At 40.4% G+C, this 14573-nt stretch overlaps 1 protein-coding gene across 1 annotated transcript; it reads left to right on the top strand.

Annotated features, from left to right (window-relative positions):
* Positions 1-1433: 1433 nt before the first annotated feature.
* FRS2 (fibroblast growth factor receptor substrate 2) lies at positions 1434-11239 on the top strand. Its single transcript, XM_088522974.1, has 6 exons — positions 1434-1542; positions 3454-3545; positions 5322-5508; positions 7675-7833; positions 8748-8911; positions 9320-11239. Exons 2-6 carry the CDS (start codon positions 3480-3482, stop codon positions 10268-10270), a joined length of 1527 nt encoding a protein of 508 aa, XP_088379100.1. The 5' UTR covers positions 1434-1542; positions 3454-3479; the 3' UTR covers positions 10271-11239.
* The last annotated feature ends 3334 nt before the right edge of the window (positions 11240-14573 follow it).

Genomic DNA, 14573 nt, shown 5'->3' with positions numbered 1-14573 from the left:
GCCACGTTCCCCATAGCAGGTGGGTGCCGCTCTTTGCTCCCGCCGTCCCCTCTCCCCGTGTGACGCCGTGACAGGGAGCAGCCTGGTGCCCGCGCAGGTGACCGAGGCTGCGAGCCTGTCCCCAGAGGCCCTGGCGCTCGCTGGGCTCCGTGCTGAGCTGGTTTGGTGTGTGCCAAGGCAGCAAAGGACTAACATGACCTGTGGGGAGGCGAGTATGTTAATAGTTGGACTGGGCTGGGCTGTGACGGCAGCGGAGCCTGTGAACTGTGGAGGGGAAGGTCTGGAATACAGCTGTGTACGGTTTTGTCTGAGATCCAGGAGGCTTATGGCCAAAGGGCAAATAAATTATACGAAGGGTACGTGACTTGTTGCAAGTGCCTGGTGCTCGGCAGCAGTTGGGCACAGGAGAGGATCCTGGTGTTTGCTGTGATGCAGGTTTCCTTTTCGTTCCGTGTGTGCACACAGAGCTGCACATACACAGAGCACCTCTATAGGGCTGGCCATTTGTACCAGTGTGAAATCTAGGCTTTAATTTCAAGTTAAATATCTGTTGTTAATTGTATGCTTTGATGATTTAGGACTATGTATTTAAAAAAAAAAGGGGGGGGGGGGCTCTGTCCCTATGATCTGTTTACTTCAAATAGGAATGGCTTTATTGAGTCAGGCTGGCACTTCATTGCTCTGGTATCGTGTTTCTGACTGTGGCCACTAGTAAATATTTAGGGGAGGGAATAAGAAGGGGGAATGAGAAGGGAATATCCTTCTAAATACCTGCAGCTAAGGGACTTTCTGAGCCAGAAGTGTCATTCTTAAAAGCTCTTCCTGGTTATTTGGTTTTGGAACCCGACAGTTGGTAACATCTGCTGCTCTCTGTCGCTTGTATTTAGGAAGTAGCAGTGTTCTATGTCACTTCCCTGGCTGTCCCTCTCCCTAGACTGAGGAATTATGGTCACCATTCCATGTACAGAAGCAGTCCCCTGCCTTTGATTAGCCATGTTACTTTTACCTCTTTATGTACATCCTTTTGGGGATGGGGAGTCCTGAGTGCATATGTTACTTGTCACTGAGGTGCACTATGGATTTATACCTTAGCATGGTATTTTTATTTTGGCTCTTCAATTCTAAACAGTGTTTTTATTTCACTTACTTTTTGATGGCTATTGAGTTAATCTTTCCATTGAACTGTGATCATGTAATTGAGAGATTAGGTGGAGTCCCCCAGGTAACAGGCTGCTCTGCAGAAGTGGATACCAGATTATTTCCTTCCAAAGCTGGATAGATGCTAAAGTGCTGGGAGAGCTCTAAGAGATGAGTCTCTGTGTAGGACACCTCCTGAGGGCATAGTCTAGTAATGCCTCCAGAATGAAAATGTGTATGCCTTTTAGTTTAGTAGTTGCAGTTTTAGTATAAATTACATTTTTATGTACTTTTGTAGTTTTAGATCAAGTGATTACTTCTGTGACAAGACAGCATGACACTTTGAAGTATGACAGAAGTCCTGATGCTGCAGCAGAGGCTGGGAATATTAATGGCCAAATCTAGGTGAGTGATTTTAGCTCTATCAACTCCCTAGCTGTTTCACTTAGGGGCCTATCTTTCCTCATAGCCTTGGTTCACATCTCGCCTTTGAGGAAGCTTTTCAGTTCTCAGTTTTCTGAAGCATTAATATTTCAGTATTTTGGAGATGAAATGATGTGGTCATATTATTGATTGCATCCCCTTTTTTGTGTCTCGGGATGTGGTGGTAGACCTCACGCAGCTTTGTATACTACACCATTTCCCTTGCAGCTCTTGCAGTATTCCAAATTACATTGTAGGGTTTTTGTTTTTTTAATTATTTTTGTGGTCCTTTAGGTTTTCTGGCACGCCCCTCCAACAGATATGATCATGGTTATCTTTATGAGGAATGTAGAGGAGCCGTTATAGTATCACAGCATGCTACAGTCTGGTCTATTTCCAGTTTTTCAGGAGGTTTCTTGTGACCTAAGACTGGACTTCATTAAATATACAAGCACCTCTGCTCAAAGACTATTAGGAAGCATCTGTTTTGCAAGTGTGTGCTGTACAGACCGCAGCTTGAAAATGCTTGTTGCAAGTTTAAATTTCATTCATAGTTAATCTGCACTCTTGCTGTTTCTACCCATTGCTCTCTTTATTGTACAACACACAGTAGTAGAAACAAGCAAACAAACTCCCCAGTTCCCTCTTGGGTCGAGAAAGGGACTCTGTCAGTTATTGCAAGTTTTCTTGTTCTGATCATTAGTGACATCAGAGAAATGCCAGGATTTTGGCTATATGGCTGGTACTCAACCTGTTCATTACTAGCCTGATCCAAGCCCGTGTTGTAAAAGCCTTTCAGTTAAGTTCTCCTTCAGCAAGGTTCGGGTGGCCGTTGAGAGGGCTATGCAGTCTCTAGCGAAGCTCTATCTATTTTGAGTCGCCTTCCTCCTCAGGGAGAGGGTAGAGTTAGCTACTCTTCATCCTTTCCCTTGCCCCTTGTTTTTCAGCAGGAAAGTGTTACTTGGGTACTACTCTTACCTGCTAATATCAGTATCTGAGGAGAAGGCACGTCCTGGTTTTCTTAAGGTGGCACCTGATTTTTCCCTTAAGTCAAGAAGTTAAATGACTAATTTTGTCTTCATCCTTCCTCACTCTGTGTCCTATTTCTTGTTGACCTATTGACTCTCTTTTGTCCCACTATATATAAAATAATATTTTATTATTTTGTAGTAAATGATATAGAAATAAAAAAATATATATGTAGTTTGAAAATGCTTGTTTTGTGTACGTTGCTATATGGGAAGTACAGTGCTATATGGGAAGTGCTATATGGAAGAGTGGAAGCCAGACCTTTCCTGCAGCGCCGCCTGCGCAGGGGCTGCCTCCAGGCCCATAGAGCCTCCTCCCTCCATTGTCAGTTTGCCCTGGAGCTGGCCAAGCCAGGGCAGCTTTTCAGGATTGCCATGTGGGCTCTTTGTGTTGCCCCTGCCTGGTAACCTCCTACACAGAGGGCTTTTATGGGAGTCCTTAGGGCTGTCTTCAGCAGTGGCTAAGCTGGGAGTGCTCATCTGGCTACACCTGGAGCCCAGGTAGTCGTCTTGTTTAAGGGGCCTGGTTTGGGGGATGAGAGTTGCACCCAAGAATTGTTTTTTTTTCTCAAGTGTTACCACAGGAATTAAGGTGACAAGTCAAATAGGTCGGTTTGGGGGTAACCTCAAGTTTAAATATTGATAGGACTTTTTAACTGCTTAGTACAGCCAAATCTAACTTGACTTGTGTGTGTGTGTGTGTGTGTGTGTAATAGTTATGATTCTGCAAATTTGTCATAACAATTTCTAATTTCAAAGACTAATTTGTGTTGGGCTGTTCGTTTGATGATACTCCTTTTTTCTTCTGTTTTCTCCAACTAATTTAACCTCTTTTTTGTTGTTTGTTTCTTGTTTCTGACTCTAGAGATCACATGGTCTTCTAAAGAAGTCATGGGTAGCTGTTGTAGCTGTCCAGATAAAGAAACTGTCCCAGATAACCATCGAAACAAGTTTAAGGTAAGAGACTGACTTCTTATGCTGTGAATTATTTTGTTGCATGCTTGCAGAGTAAGTTGGTGACTGAAAATAAATAAGTAAATAAATGAAAGGAGTGTTAGAATTACTTAACTGTTAAAAAGTTGGAAATTTACAGATGTGTCTGTAGTTTAGGCTTCTCTTGTGTCTTCTGGCATCCTTTCATACCGTTGGTGTTGGAAGCGATTTAGACAGGTTATGTTTGTCATGACCTTTGGATCTTCAGGGCGGAAAAGAAGCCCAGTGTTTTCAGGCTAACTCCATTCCAAGTGCTAGGGCCCAGTTACGTGTGTCACCTCTGAGAGGCCATGGAACTCACCAGCTTCATGGAAAAGCCATTGCACAAGTGTGACAGTCAACCTGGAAGCGGGGTCAGCAATGGAGAATTTAGGAGTGCTAATTTTACCTGGAGCTCCCTATTGATAATAGCATTTTGAGAATTTTTTTTTCTTTATTGGAAGGAGTTTCCTGTATGAATGTGCTCCTGCACAATCTGTCCGTGGAATTTACAAGCTTGTGAACACTTGCTCATGTGCTCCACACGAAGCTGCTGAAGGGGCAGTGACTTTAAGTAAACACACCTTTGCATAGGCACACGAGTCAAATGTGCTTCTGTGCTCCAAGCGTCTCTGAGACTCGGCAAAGGAATGTAATGCTGCCATAGTGAGAAATGACTCATGCCTGGCCCTAGGGGAATGCTCAGTTGAGCTTTAAAATCAACCATGGGAATTTCTGAAAATGTTTAGTACTATCAGTATAAACAGCTGAGGGATATTTTTTTTCCTGCTTTCTTGCTTTTCATGCATTTGACATCACTTCTTGCAACTGGTCTGTATTTTTCTTCTTGTAGAATTTCTCTATTGTTTGTGTGGGGGTCTGATCTAGCAGCGGGGGAGAGAAGATGAAAGAATGTAATTTGTAAAAATGAGGAAAACTGGCACAGGCTTCAGTGGCAGATGACGCTTTTCCTAATTCTTTTTAATTGACTAGATTTCAAGTTGAAAATGTCTCTTTAAGGAGTAAGATTAATTAATATGATGGACAAGATTTTTGTAGCCTTCCTTTTGAGTAAGGAAGAAGCCCATTAAAACCAGGGTTGTGAGATAAAATACATATGGAGGAGAATACACATTTTTTTCCAAATTCCATAAAGGATGCAGAACTCCAACTACTGGAGGAGCAGAAGGAGGATAAGAAGTTTAAAAATCCTGTATGTCATATGTTTTTCACAAAGTAACCATGAGGTATTTGAATTATTTATTGACATTAAAAAGGCAGAAAAAAAAAATCTAAAACTGCCTGGTGCATTCAGCACAGTGCAAGGCTATGCAGGTGTGTGAGGAGTGCCACCCTCTTTTTCATTTCTTTACCCAACTGTAAGTGGGGTTATATGACAAAGCAAATCATTTCAAGAAACAGTTCTCTGAAGAATTTGAGGTTTACGTCATCTATGTGGAAATGCTAGAATATGTACATAAAGGAAGTTTAGAAATGAATCCTTTTATGAATCCTTTTTTCACCTCAAGTCTTCCAATGGTTTTCATTATCTTATTCATACTACTTTTAAATATGTAATATTTTAGTCTTGGGTTGGGAGGAGCAGAGGAGAAGCTCTGGTGAATTTTTTAAATCTTTTACCCCATGAATTATAACTCGGATGAGAGAGCAGAGTGCATCAGTGACACATTAAACATTATATTAGCAGTATTAATGCTCAAAAGAATGCTTATCTAATGCTATTTAACTTCTCCTTCATAGGTTATTAATGTAGATGATGATGGTAATGAACTGGGTTCTGGCATAATGGAACTTACCGACACAGAACTAATTTTATACACCCGTAAACGGGATTCTGTAAAATGGCACTACCTCTGTCTCCGTCGCTATGGCTACGACTCAAATCTTTTCTCTTTTGAAAGTGGTCGAAGGTGTCAAACTGGACAAGGTATGTAGAAATCCTGTCTATAAAGCATTTTAAAAAGTGCAATTTAAAAGGCATTCCTGGTTCAGCTCCTTTGCCTGTGGCGGTCCTCATGTTTTAGTGGGACGGCTGCAAGGAGAAATAGAGATTTGTTCAAGTGTTACAGTATACTCCGTACTGAATTTAATTTTCAGATTTTAAAAGAGAAAATCATGAACATCATTGAAAGAAAATGTACTTTAGTTGATTATTCAAGTTTAATTCATGTTTCTTTAAAATTTGTAAAATAGCTACAAATGAAATTTAACTGCAAATGCTTTTTTGAACATTCTTTCTCTTGGCCTTTTAGCAAGTGTGAAGAATTTCCCATTGAATCAAATTGACTTCTCTGCCTCCCTCCCATTTGTTTTTTTTAATAGAGAAGATTAAGGATGAGCAGCAACCCTTTCCTCCCTCTTTTGTTTTTTGCTTTCCTTACGTAATATTAAGTGCTGTGAATATTGAGAAAAGGAAAAAGAAATCTGGCAGGAGCTGCTGTCCCTGCTGCCGTTTTGCAATGGAGCATTGTCCCCGAGACCTACGCTAGGTTTTGTGGCCACAGTTGCAACACTTCATCTTTAGCTGGGGAGACGACAGAGCGGGTTCTGCTTTCGGGAATACACTGAGTATCAGCCAGTAACATTTGCTGGTTTGCTTTAGTTGATATTCTTGTCTGTGTTCTGTCAAATTCGTGTTTTCTGTCAAATTTAACATACGGAGATACCAAAATGCACAATACTGCCACTGTGCTGGGTTTGGAAATGCTTAAGGACGTGATTTTGGGAGCAGAGATAACAGACATAGAGAACCCAGAGGAGTTGGTGTGTTGCCATTACTTCCTGAGCCACAGATCGTATCGATTTTAGTGTGAGTGTAGTAAAGAAATGGAGATATCATCAAGGTATTTGTTGTTTACACTCAGTTCACCTTATATTTTAAAGAATTAGCAATCTGAAAGCCCATCTCTTTCTTAAATGTATTTATTTTTAACAAAGGAGGCAAAAGCAGCTGGATTTCTGAGGAACAAATTGGGAGCTTTTTAAAGCTTGTAAACCTGGCCTTTTTGGTGTTGGTGGAGCAGTTATTTTGTCCATTAAAGCTGAAATACCCAAGGCAGATTTTGGACACTCGGGAAGAGCTAGAGCATCACTGTGTTCAGCAGGATGCATGGCCGGGCGTCAGCCCTCTCTCCCCCTTGGCATAGTCCCACCTGGGATTTCGCCAGGTTTTGCCACGTGGAGCGTTCCTGCTACTTCTCATCTCGCTCTTCTGTGTCCTTCAAAAAAAAGATGCTGGCCATTACTGCCTAGTAGCAAAATGAACTTAGAGCAACAGTTACAGCAACAGGCAGCTTTTAGTAAGGAGTGTTTTAAGCCTGTAACCACGCGTTTTAGAAAACGAGCCCGTGCAGACGTGTTTAACAAGCCTGTCAACTTTAACTTAATGCTTTCAATGGAAGAATAACCCAAAGCTGCGACTTTGCTGCCCAGGGTAAGTTGGGGCCTCCCTGCTGTTCCCAGGCAAAGTGGCACAATACACAGGCAAAACACAGGGTATTGCTGCTGACTTTGTGCTCCCTCTCCACCCTTTGGCCTGAACCAGTTGGTTTGTTACTGTCTGTTCCACACAGTCTGTCCTACTGGCTTTGCATTTTTATCTTCTTGCAGAAACTAAACCTTTACCCAGTGTTTAAATCCTTCTTTTCTGATGTGCTGGCATCTTATTGGTATGGCAGTTTAATAGAGATCCAGTTTAAAAATGTGATCTTGTAGCGCCAAAGTTGTTTCGTTTAGTGTTTGTTTATTTATTTATTATTTATTTAACAGGTCTCTTATAAGTCTTTTTTTTTTTCCTTTTGCCACCTCATTTAGCACTCAAATTTAAGGCTTGTTTTTATAGCTGAATCAATTTTTCTGTTCCAGCTTAACCTCCTGTGCATGGGAACTTTTTTCTTCTATCATCTAAACACTTGAAAGGGTTTCACTGTACTTTCATGTGCTTTGGTAGGAAAAAAAAATGACGTATTTCCTTTTTTAACAGGTGTTCATTACATGGATTCCAGTTCTGTTCTGTAAAAATTAGTTACGTTGTGCGACACTTCTTAAAAGGTGTTTTTGTTTGTTTCTTTGTTTTTTACTGGTGTATTTGTAGGAATCTTTGCCTTTAAATGTGCTCGTGCAGAAGAGCTATTTAATATGTTACAAGAGATAATGCAGAACAATAGCATAAATGTGGTGGAAGAACCAGTAGTAGAAAGGAATAACCATCAAACGGAGTTGGAAGCTCCAAGAACCCCTCGAACGCCTACCAGTAAGTTGTCATGCTGAATTACTGATGCTGAATGCTGGCTGTACTGCTGAGTGGCATACCTGAATGTAATTTGGTAGCTGGCTTTAATTTAGATTTCTTTAATTACTTAATGCAAATTAAATGCTGTTTTCAGCTGGAAGGTTGACTGCCATTAACTCATTCTCTTGAGACACTTCTTGAGGATTCTTGTTCCGAAATATGAACTCTTGGGTGTAAAATTGCTGTAGTCAAATTCTTCACCTTTAAAGCTGAAGCTTTGGGACCTTAGTTTTTGCATAAGAACACTGCTTAAGTGTATGCTCATCCAATTGCTTTATAAGCTACCATCTTACTCTTTAGCAATATGCAGAAATGTCAATGCTAGACAGTGCTCCAATGTTTTTGTTAGGAAAACTGTAATGGTCATGCCACGTCTGCCGACGGTTTGGAACCTTTCTTTTGCTCGGCGTGGATGGATAGGTAGAACAAAGCCCTTCAAAACTCCCAGGGGATTTCAGTAAATCCTGGGGATGCAGTGATGTCTGACAATTGGAATTCCTGGTCACTGAGGGCTTAGTAGAAGCAGAAGTTTCAGTAAACAACTTCCTGTTTTTAAGGAAGTGTGTTAATGGTAGAAAAAGAAACCGGACCGGGAGTTTGTTGGGAGAACTGTGGGTTGTAACACATGTAGATTTCAGTGGTTGCTTCAGACACGTTTCCCAGTGAGCGCTGGGATGTTCTAGGCTGAAGTTGGCTTTTGCCTTTCCTTCCCTCCAGCAAAGTTGAGCCTTGTGACTGTTGAAAACTGTTTTACATGTTTTGATTTCTTTTTTTTTGAAATTTGAAGATGATGATAACAAGTACCTTACTCATAACTCATATACAGTAAAATGTTCCTATTTTAATATGGTGTGCTTGTTTTCTAATTGAATTAGCTCCTGGGTTCAATGCACCAAGCCTACCTAACGGCTATCCCAGATATCCATCTTTTGGAGATGCTTCATCACATCCCTCCAGCAGGCATCCTTCTGTTGGAAGTGCGCGCCTCCCCTCTGTTGGTGAAGAATCGACGCATCCTTTGCTTGTAGCAGAGGAACAAGTGGGTATTTTTCTTCTTCCTTTTGTATAATTCGTATTCAGCATCAGCTCAGGTTTTTATGCTTGTTCTGTGTGTGTGCATTTGTGTTTTTCAGTATCAATTGTAATGCATTTTTTTCTCTGTGTTAATTCAGAAAATAAAATTATACATTGTGGGATAATTTGGTGGGGAAGAGGAACTTGTAAAGTTGTAAAATTTCATCAGGTGAACATTGCTCCTTATCCTTTTACTGGACAGCTCCAAAAGGGCCTGGCTCTGTCCTTCTCTTTAACCATCTCTTAAGTAGTTGAAAACAGCAATTAGCTCTCCCTTTAGCCGCCGTAGGAAAGTGGGGAGTAAGAAGGAAGGAAAAAAAAGAAAAAGGAAATGCAGCTAGTATGGATTTGTTTTCTTTTCCCCCTCTTTTAGGTGCACACTTACGTCAACACTACTGGGGTGCAAGAGGAGAGAAAAAATCGATCAAGTGTGCATGTGCCGGTGGAATCAAAGCTTTCAAACGCTGAAACAAATAAAGCGAAAGAAGATCAGGTGTGCACTGATGACAGAGATGCTCAGGTTCTCCTAGAGCCTGAAGGAGTCAAGTTTGTTTTAGGACCAACGCCTGTGCAAAAGCAGTTAATGGAAAGAGAGAAACTGGAGCAACTTGGGAGAGACCAAGTTAGCGGCAGCAGCACGAACAACACTGAATGGGACACTGGGTACGACAGTGATGAACGTAGAGAAACGCCGTCTGGTAATAAACTGGTATATGAAAATATAAATAGGTTATCAATCCCTAGTGCCTCAGGGGTCAGGAGAGGTCGTTTGACATCAACCAGTACCTCAGATACCCAGAACATTAACAACTCTGCTCAAAGGAGAACTGCGTTGTTGAACTATGAGAACTTGCCCTCGTTGCCTCCTGTTTGGGAAGCTCGCAAGCTGAGTAGAGATGAAGACGACAGTTTAGGACCAAAGACCCCATCTCTGAACGGCTACCACAATAACCTAGATCCAATGCATAATTATGTCAATACAGAGAATGTAACAGTGCCAGCAAGTGCTCATAAAGTAGAATTTCCACGACGTCGGGACTGTACCCCAACAGTCTTCAACTTTGACATTAGGCGTCCGAGTTTAGAACACAGGCAGCTCAACTACATACAGGTTGACTTGGAAGGTGGCAGTGACTCTGACAACCCTCAGACTCCCAAAACCCCCACCACTCCACTTCCCCAAACTCCAACCAGGCGCACAGAGCTGTATGCTGTGATAGACATTGAAAGAACTGCTGCTATGTCAAGCCTGCAAAAAGCACTGCCCCGAGATGACGGTACTTCTAGGAAAACTAGACATAACAGTACTGACCTGCCTATGTGAGCCTGGAAAGCATTAAATCATTTGCACCTTTTTGTGAAGTTTATAAAGTTTAAGATGCAAGTACTTTGCATTTCTTAACACTAACGCCTTTTATAGACTAATAGAACTTTTTTCTGCATACTTCATGTACTTGTCTAACAAAAGGGAATTAATGTAGAGCAAATACTCATTTTAATAACACTATTTCATTCTACAATAGTAGTAATTACTGCATAGCAGCATCGCCACCTTTCACAGTGCCTCTTTAAATCAAGTAGAGTCTGAGTGACATGCCAGGTTTGAATTTATAAATATTCTGGTCCGGTGCCTGTAGTCATGAATGGCATTTATAACACTTTTTAAAGCCTCTTGATATGTGCGTTATTTTCAGGTAAACCTGATTTTTTTAAAGGTACATATCTTTACATTTAGCCTTCATTCAGATGGCTCCTCCAGAATGAGATGTATGTAATTCATTAATTCAGTTTGACTTACACAAGATATCTTGGTTCATCTCAAGGGATATAAATACCACACTTTTTAATGTCTTTTTTTTTTTTTAAAGGCCACGTGGGCAAGCAGGCCTCAAATTCCCAATAGTTCTCTTAGCTTGTGTGATATCTGAGAGGTCACATCAAAACTTGCTAGGTCAGAGCTGTAAGTGCATCTGAAAAGAGCCTTAAGTCACTTCTGCTAGAAGAGTTTCAAGTGGTATATGAAGTTCCCTGTGAAAACTGACAAAATTTTAATCTCATTAATCATTTGTGAAGGAATTCACAGGCTGGCTGTGTGAATTAAGGCTCTTTGGTCATTTCTTAGTTCAGTGTGCCTTCTTTTCACTTGTGTGTTTCTTTTTACTTGTCCTATAATGTCTGAAGTGTCTAAATTTTGTACATAGCTTTAATTATTGTTCAGGGTTGTTTGTGTTCCTCTTATTCTCCGCATTTGACAAAGAGAGACTCTTGAAGGTCAAATGGTTGTCTGTGTCCAGTGTTCTCCGTTTTTCTGCCCGATGGAAATATCCCAGCTCTCCAGCAGCGCGCGTTATTGCACAACTGGAAAGGGTAATTATGCATTTAATGTCTTCCTCTGAAGCATCAGGCACAGGTTACGCGGGAGGCAGGGTACTGGACTTGGTAGTTCTTTATAGCAGATTGCACATTCGAGCAATGTGTATCCATAGGCGGTAGTCGTTTTTAATTTAGAACGAATATGTAGTAAATTATCTGGAGGTAGGATTATCTATGAGCATACTTCGTTTTCTTTTGCAGTTGGTGAATTTGATTACAATAAGAGTTGCTCAGTGTTACAGGTACATCCAGGTATCGTGCATTTGTGGAATATGCCAGATGCATTCTTAGCTACTTTTTTATTATTATTATTTTGAATAATTTTAGAATTCTGGCACTATTTCCAGTGCACCTGGGTATTAGCAGCAGCAGAGAATACTCTTGAGCCAGGGATTGCAAAGGAACTGACACTTGTGTGAACCAGTGTGATTAAAACAAAAACAAAAACCCTTGAACTGTGTGTAAGGAGAACATGTACAGGAAAAGCTATTGGAGGATCTGAAGAAGAATTAACAGTCTTCATGCAATATTTGAAGTTTTATTAAAACCAAAAATACTTCCAGTCTTTTAAATTGGAGTGTATTTCCCTTAGCTTTTTCTTTGGTCTTCTCTCAGTTTACTAGTGGCAACAGTTGACAGCACCTGAGATACTTGTTCCTTGCCACGTCTTTAAGGGATAGTATCAGGCAATCTTTTCACTCTGCGAGGTTTTCATTATCCTTTACAGACTCTGTGGTACTGAAATACCAGCTGCACAAAGAACAACTTGCACAAGCAGAAGGCAAGAGTTATTGAGGGCGTTAGGATAGATTTAAGAGATCAGACAAACTTTTCATGAATCATTTCAGTGTCAGCCTGTGCATAATACTGTGATAGGCTTGTTGAAATCTGGGGAGAGCTCGGTGCTCAAGAAGCTAAAGACAAGCTAGAGCTGGACATTTTGCAGGTCTACAATGCTGTTAATGCTCCTTCACATCTTTGCCATTGCCTCATCTTATGCCATAGACCAGTCCTGATCTCCACTGAAGAGAGATTACCAGTCTTTGTTCTGAAATATGTAGTGGTTTAATGATACTGGTGTGATTCTTGTTCCTAGTTTATAGCTCACTTAAATTTGAGAGCCATACTAACTCCTTTGCACGTGTTTGGAGGTATAAACCGTTTGATCTATCTAGCTGCCTATAAATATTTGGACCTCAAGCATGGATATCTCAGAAATGTTGTTTAATTTGATCCTTAAAACATACCAGTGAGGCAGGAAATAATATTCTTAATGAAAAATAGAGGAATAGACTTTAGGTAGACTAAGAGACTTCAGAGACCTGCTGCAATTCCAGAAGACAAACGTAATCCTCTCTAGTCCTAGTACATTCTCCTACGCGTTTACACTGAATAGTTTCAGAAAGAAAGGATGGTCTTTTATGTTTTTGCAAGTCTGTAAGTCACAGTACTTTGTGTGTATTTGTGGGTGTCTGTGTGTTGTGTTGTGGGGATGTTTTCCTAGTCTGGTGCCTGGATTTAAGGACTAACTGAAATGCCAGCTTCTATGATTTTTGAGTGTGTAGTCTTGGCATTTTGTCAGTATCCCGAACAGAAAATGCATCCGGCAGAATTTAAGGGAAAACCTTCTGTAGCCTTAATTATGTTAACCAGTCTGACACCATATTTTCTAGGAATATCTTTTACCCTCTTTCATCCTGCAAGTGAGATAATGCTTTCTCTTTGTTGTGTGTGTGTGTGTGTGTGTGTAAGCTGGCAAATTACTGCGTAGTCCCTGTTCCTTGTCTTTAGAATTATTTTTGTTTCCTTATTTTCTGCCCCTTGTAGTAGGTATAGTTGCAATGCACTTTACCCTTGGAGACTTGGTAAATATTTTTGCAGTTCAGTCTCTTTAAAGGTTGTGATGTTAGATTCACTGTCTGTAGATTTAGCATTCCGTTGTCAGCTGAAATCTCTCCACAGTGTTTAGATCATATTTATTTGGAGCTCACAAGTGTATAGAGTGAGAAGCTACAAATATGTAACAGTTTTCTTTAATAATTGTGACTTGTTTATTTTACATAAGCCGTGCCCTGCAAAAATGGCAACATCTCCTTCAGTTCTGCTTTTCATCCATAATATGCAATTGACTGCTACTCTTCAAGCATAGAAAATGAGGGAATGCCTTAAACTGTAGGTACTCCGTAAATGCTATGATTTGTGAAAATAAATGCAACACAGAGTATCTTTTAATCAAGGAAATTCACTTGCTAGAAAAAATGAAACAATGGCCAAAAGTACATAATAAAACTTGCATCGATGATACTGTTGGTGAGAGCATAATGCATTAGTTATATCAGGAAAGCAGTTATTTTCCTTCTCAAATAGGTATCAGGAGAAGATGATACAATTTTAACTTTGTAGTATTTCTCAATGACTGACTTCATAAAACAATATAAAAAAGGGCCATTCTGAAAACTAACTGACCTTAGAGCACTCTTTTTTTTCAATAATGTTTTTAAAATGCCAACTATACAGGTGTACTGATGAGTATGTTTGGTGTGTGATAGGTGTTGGATGTGAGGGTGGACATTCAAGCTGGATTCCTGTTCCTATTTAAGGAACATGCCCAAGCATGTTTCATATCATAAAATCCTTCATTTGTTTTCCTAGATGTGTAGTTATTCGTGTGTTTAAATCCCTGACTAGGATTTGGATGCAAGAAGGTCCGCAGAAAGGCCCGAGCGGTGCAGAGTCCCAGACAAGGCTGCTCTTCTGCAGGTTCAACAGTTGGTCCTGTTCTGCAGGACCAACAGTTGGTTTTGTTGGACTTAGGCCTGAGTGCATCGGCTTGAAATCTGGCTATACTTAATTTAGTTTTATATGTGGGCACGTCCACAATGAGACAGAATCAGGAAAGAGCAGATTGTCTTTATTCACTGCTGGTGAAGTAAAAAAAAAAAAAAAAAAAAAGTTCTGATTAATTTCAGTTACTACTTTGAGCATATAATGTTGGGTCTGATTTGGACCTCTGTTTCTTAGCAGTATTTTCTTCTTTGTGTAAGGTGGAATCAATGATGAAATGGCATTTCTGCACTGCACTAATTTATTTATGGCTGCAAATAAGATTAAAAAATGACTAGGAGGTAATAGTGGATTTAACTGTGACGTTTCCCAATTTCCCCTGCAGGAAGCCGAAAGAAGCTTGGTCCTCCAGTTTGATGGATAGAATTAGGTATCTCCAGAATTTAATTGTAAGATGTTTGCCATCCTTC

Source organism: Tinamus guttatus, unplaced genomic scaffold (assembly GCF_059628265.1).
Source record: "Tinamus guttatus ecotype Peru unplaced genomic scaffold, ASM5962826v1 Tinamus_guttatus_pri_ptg000171l, whole genome shotgun sequence".
NCBI lineage: Eukaryota > Metazoa > Chordata > Aves > Tinamiformes > Tinamidae > Tinamus > Tinamus guttatus.
The sequence above is the reverse complement of the archived record's forward strand: the minus strand, read 5'-3'. Positions and strand labels throughout refer to the sequence as shown.

What these genes read in the sequence shown, in the direction of transcription:
- FRS2 (XM_088522974.1), top strand. Translation starts at nt 3,480, where the DNA reads ATGGGTAGCTGTTGTAGCTGTCCAGATAAAGAAACTGTCCCAGATAAC. An exon ending in AACCCCTCGAACGCCTACCA is followed by an intron (nt 7,834 to 8,747) that starts GTAAGTTGTCAT and finishes TAATTGAATTAG; the next exon opens with CTCCTGGGTTCAATGCACCA. An exon ending in TGCTTGTAGCAGAGGAACAA is followed by an intron (nt 8,912 to 9,319) that starts GTGGGTATTTTT and finishes CCCCTCTTTTAG; the next exon opens with GTGCACACTTACGTCAACAC.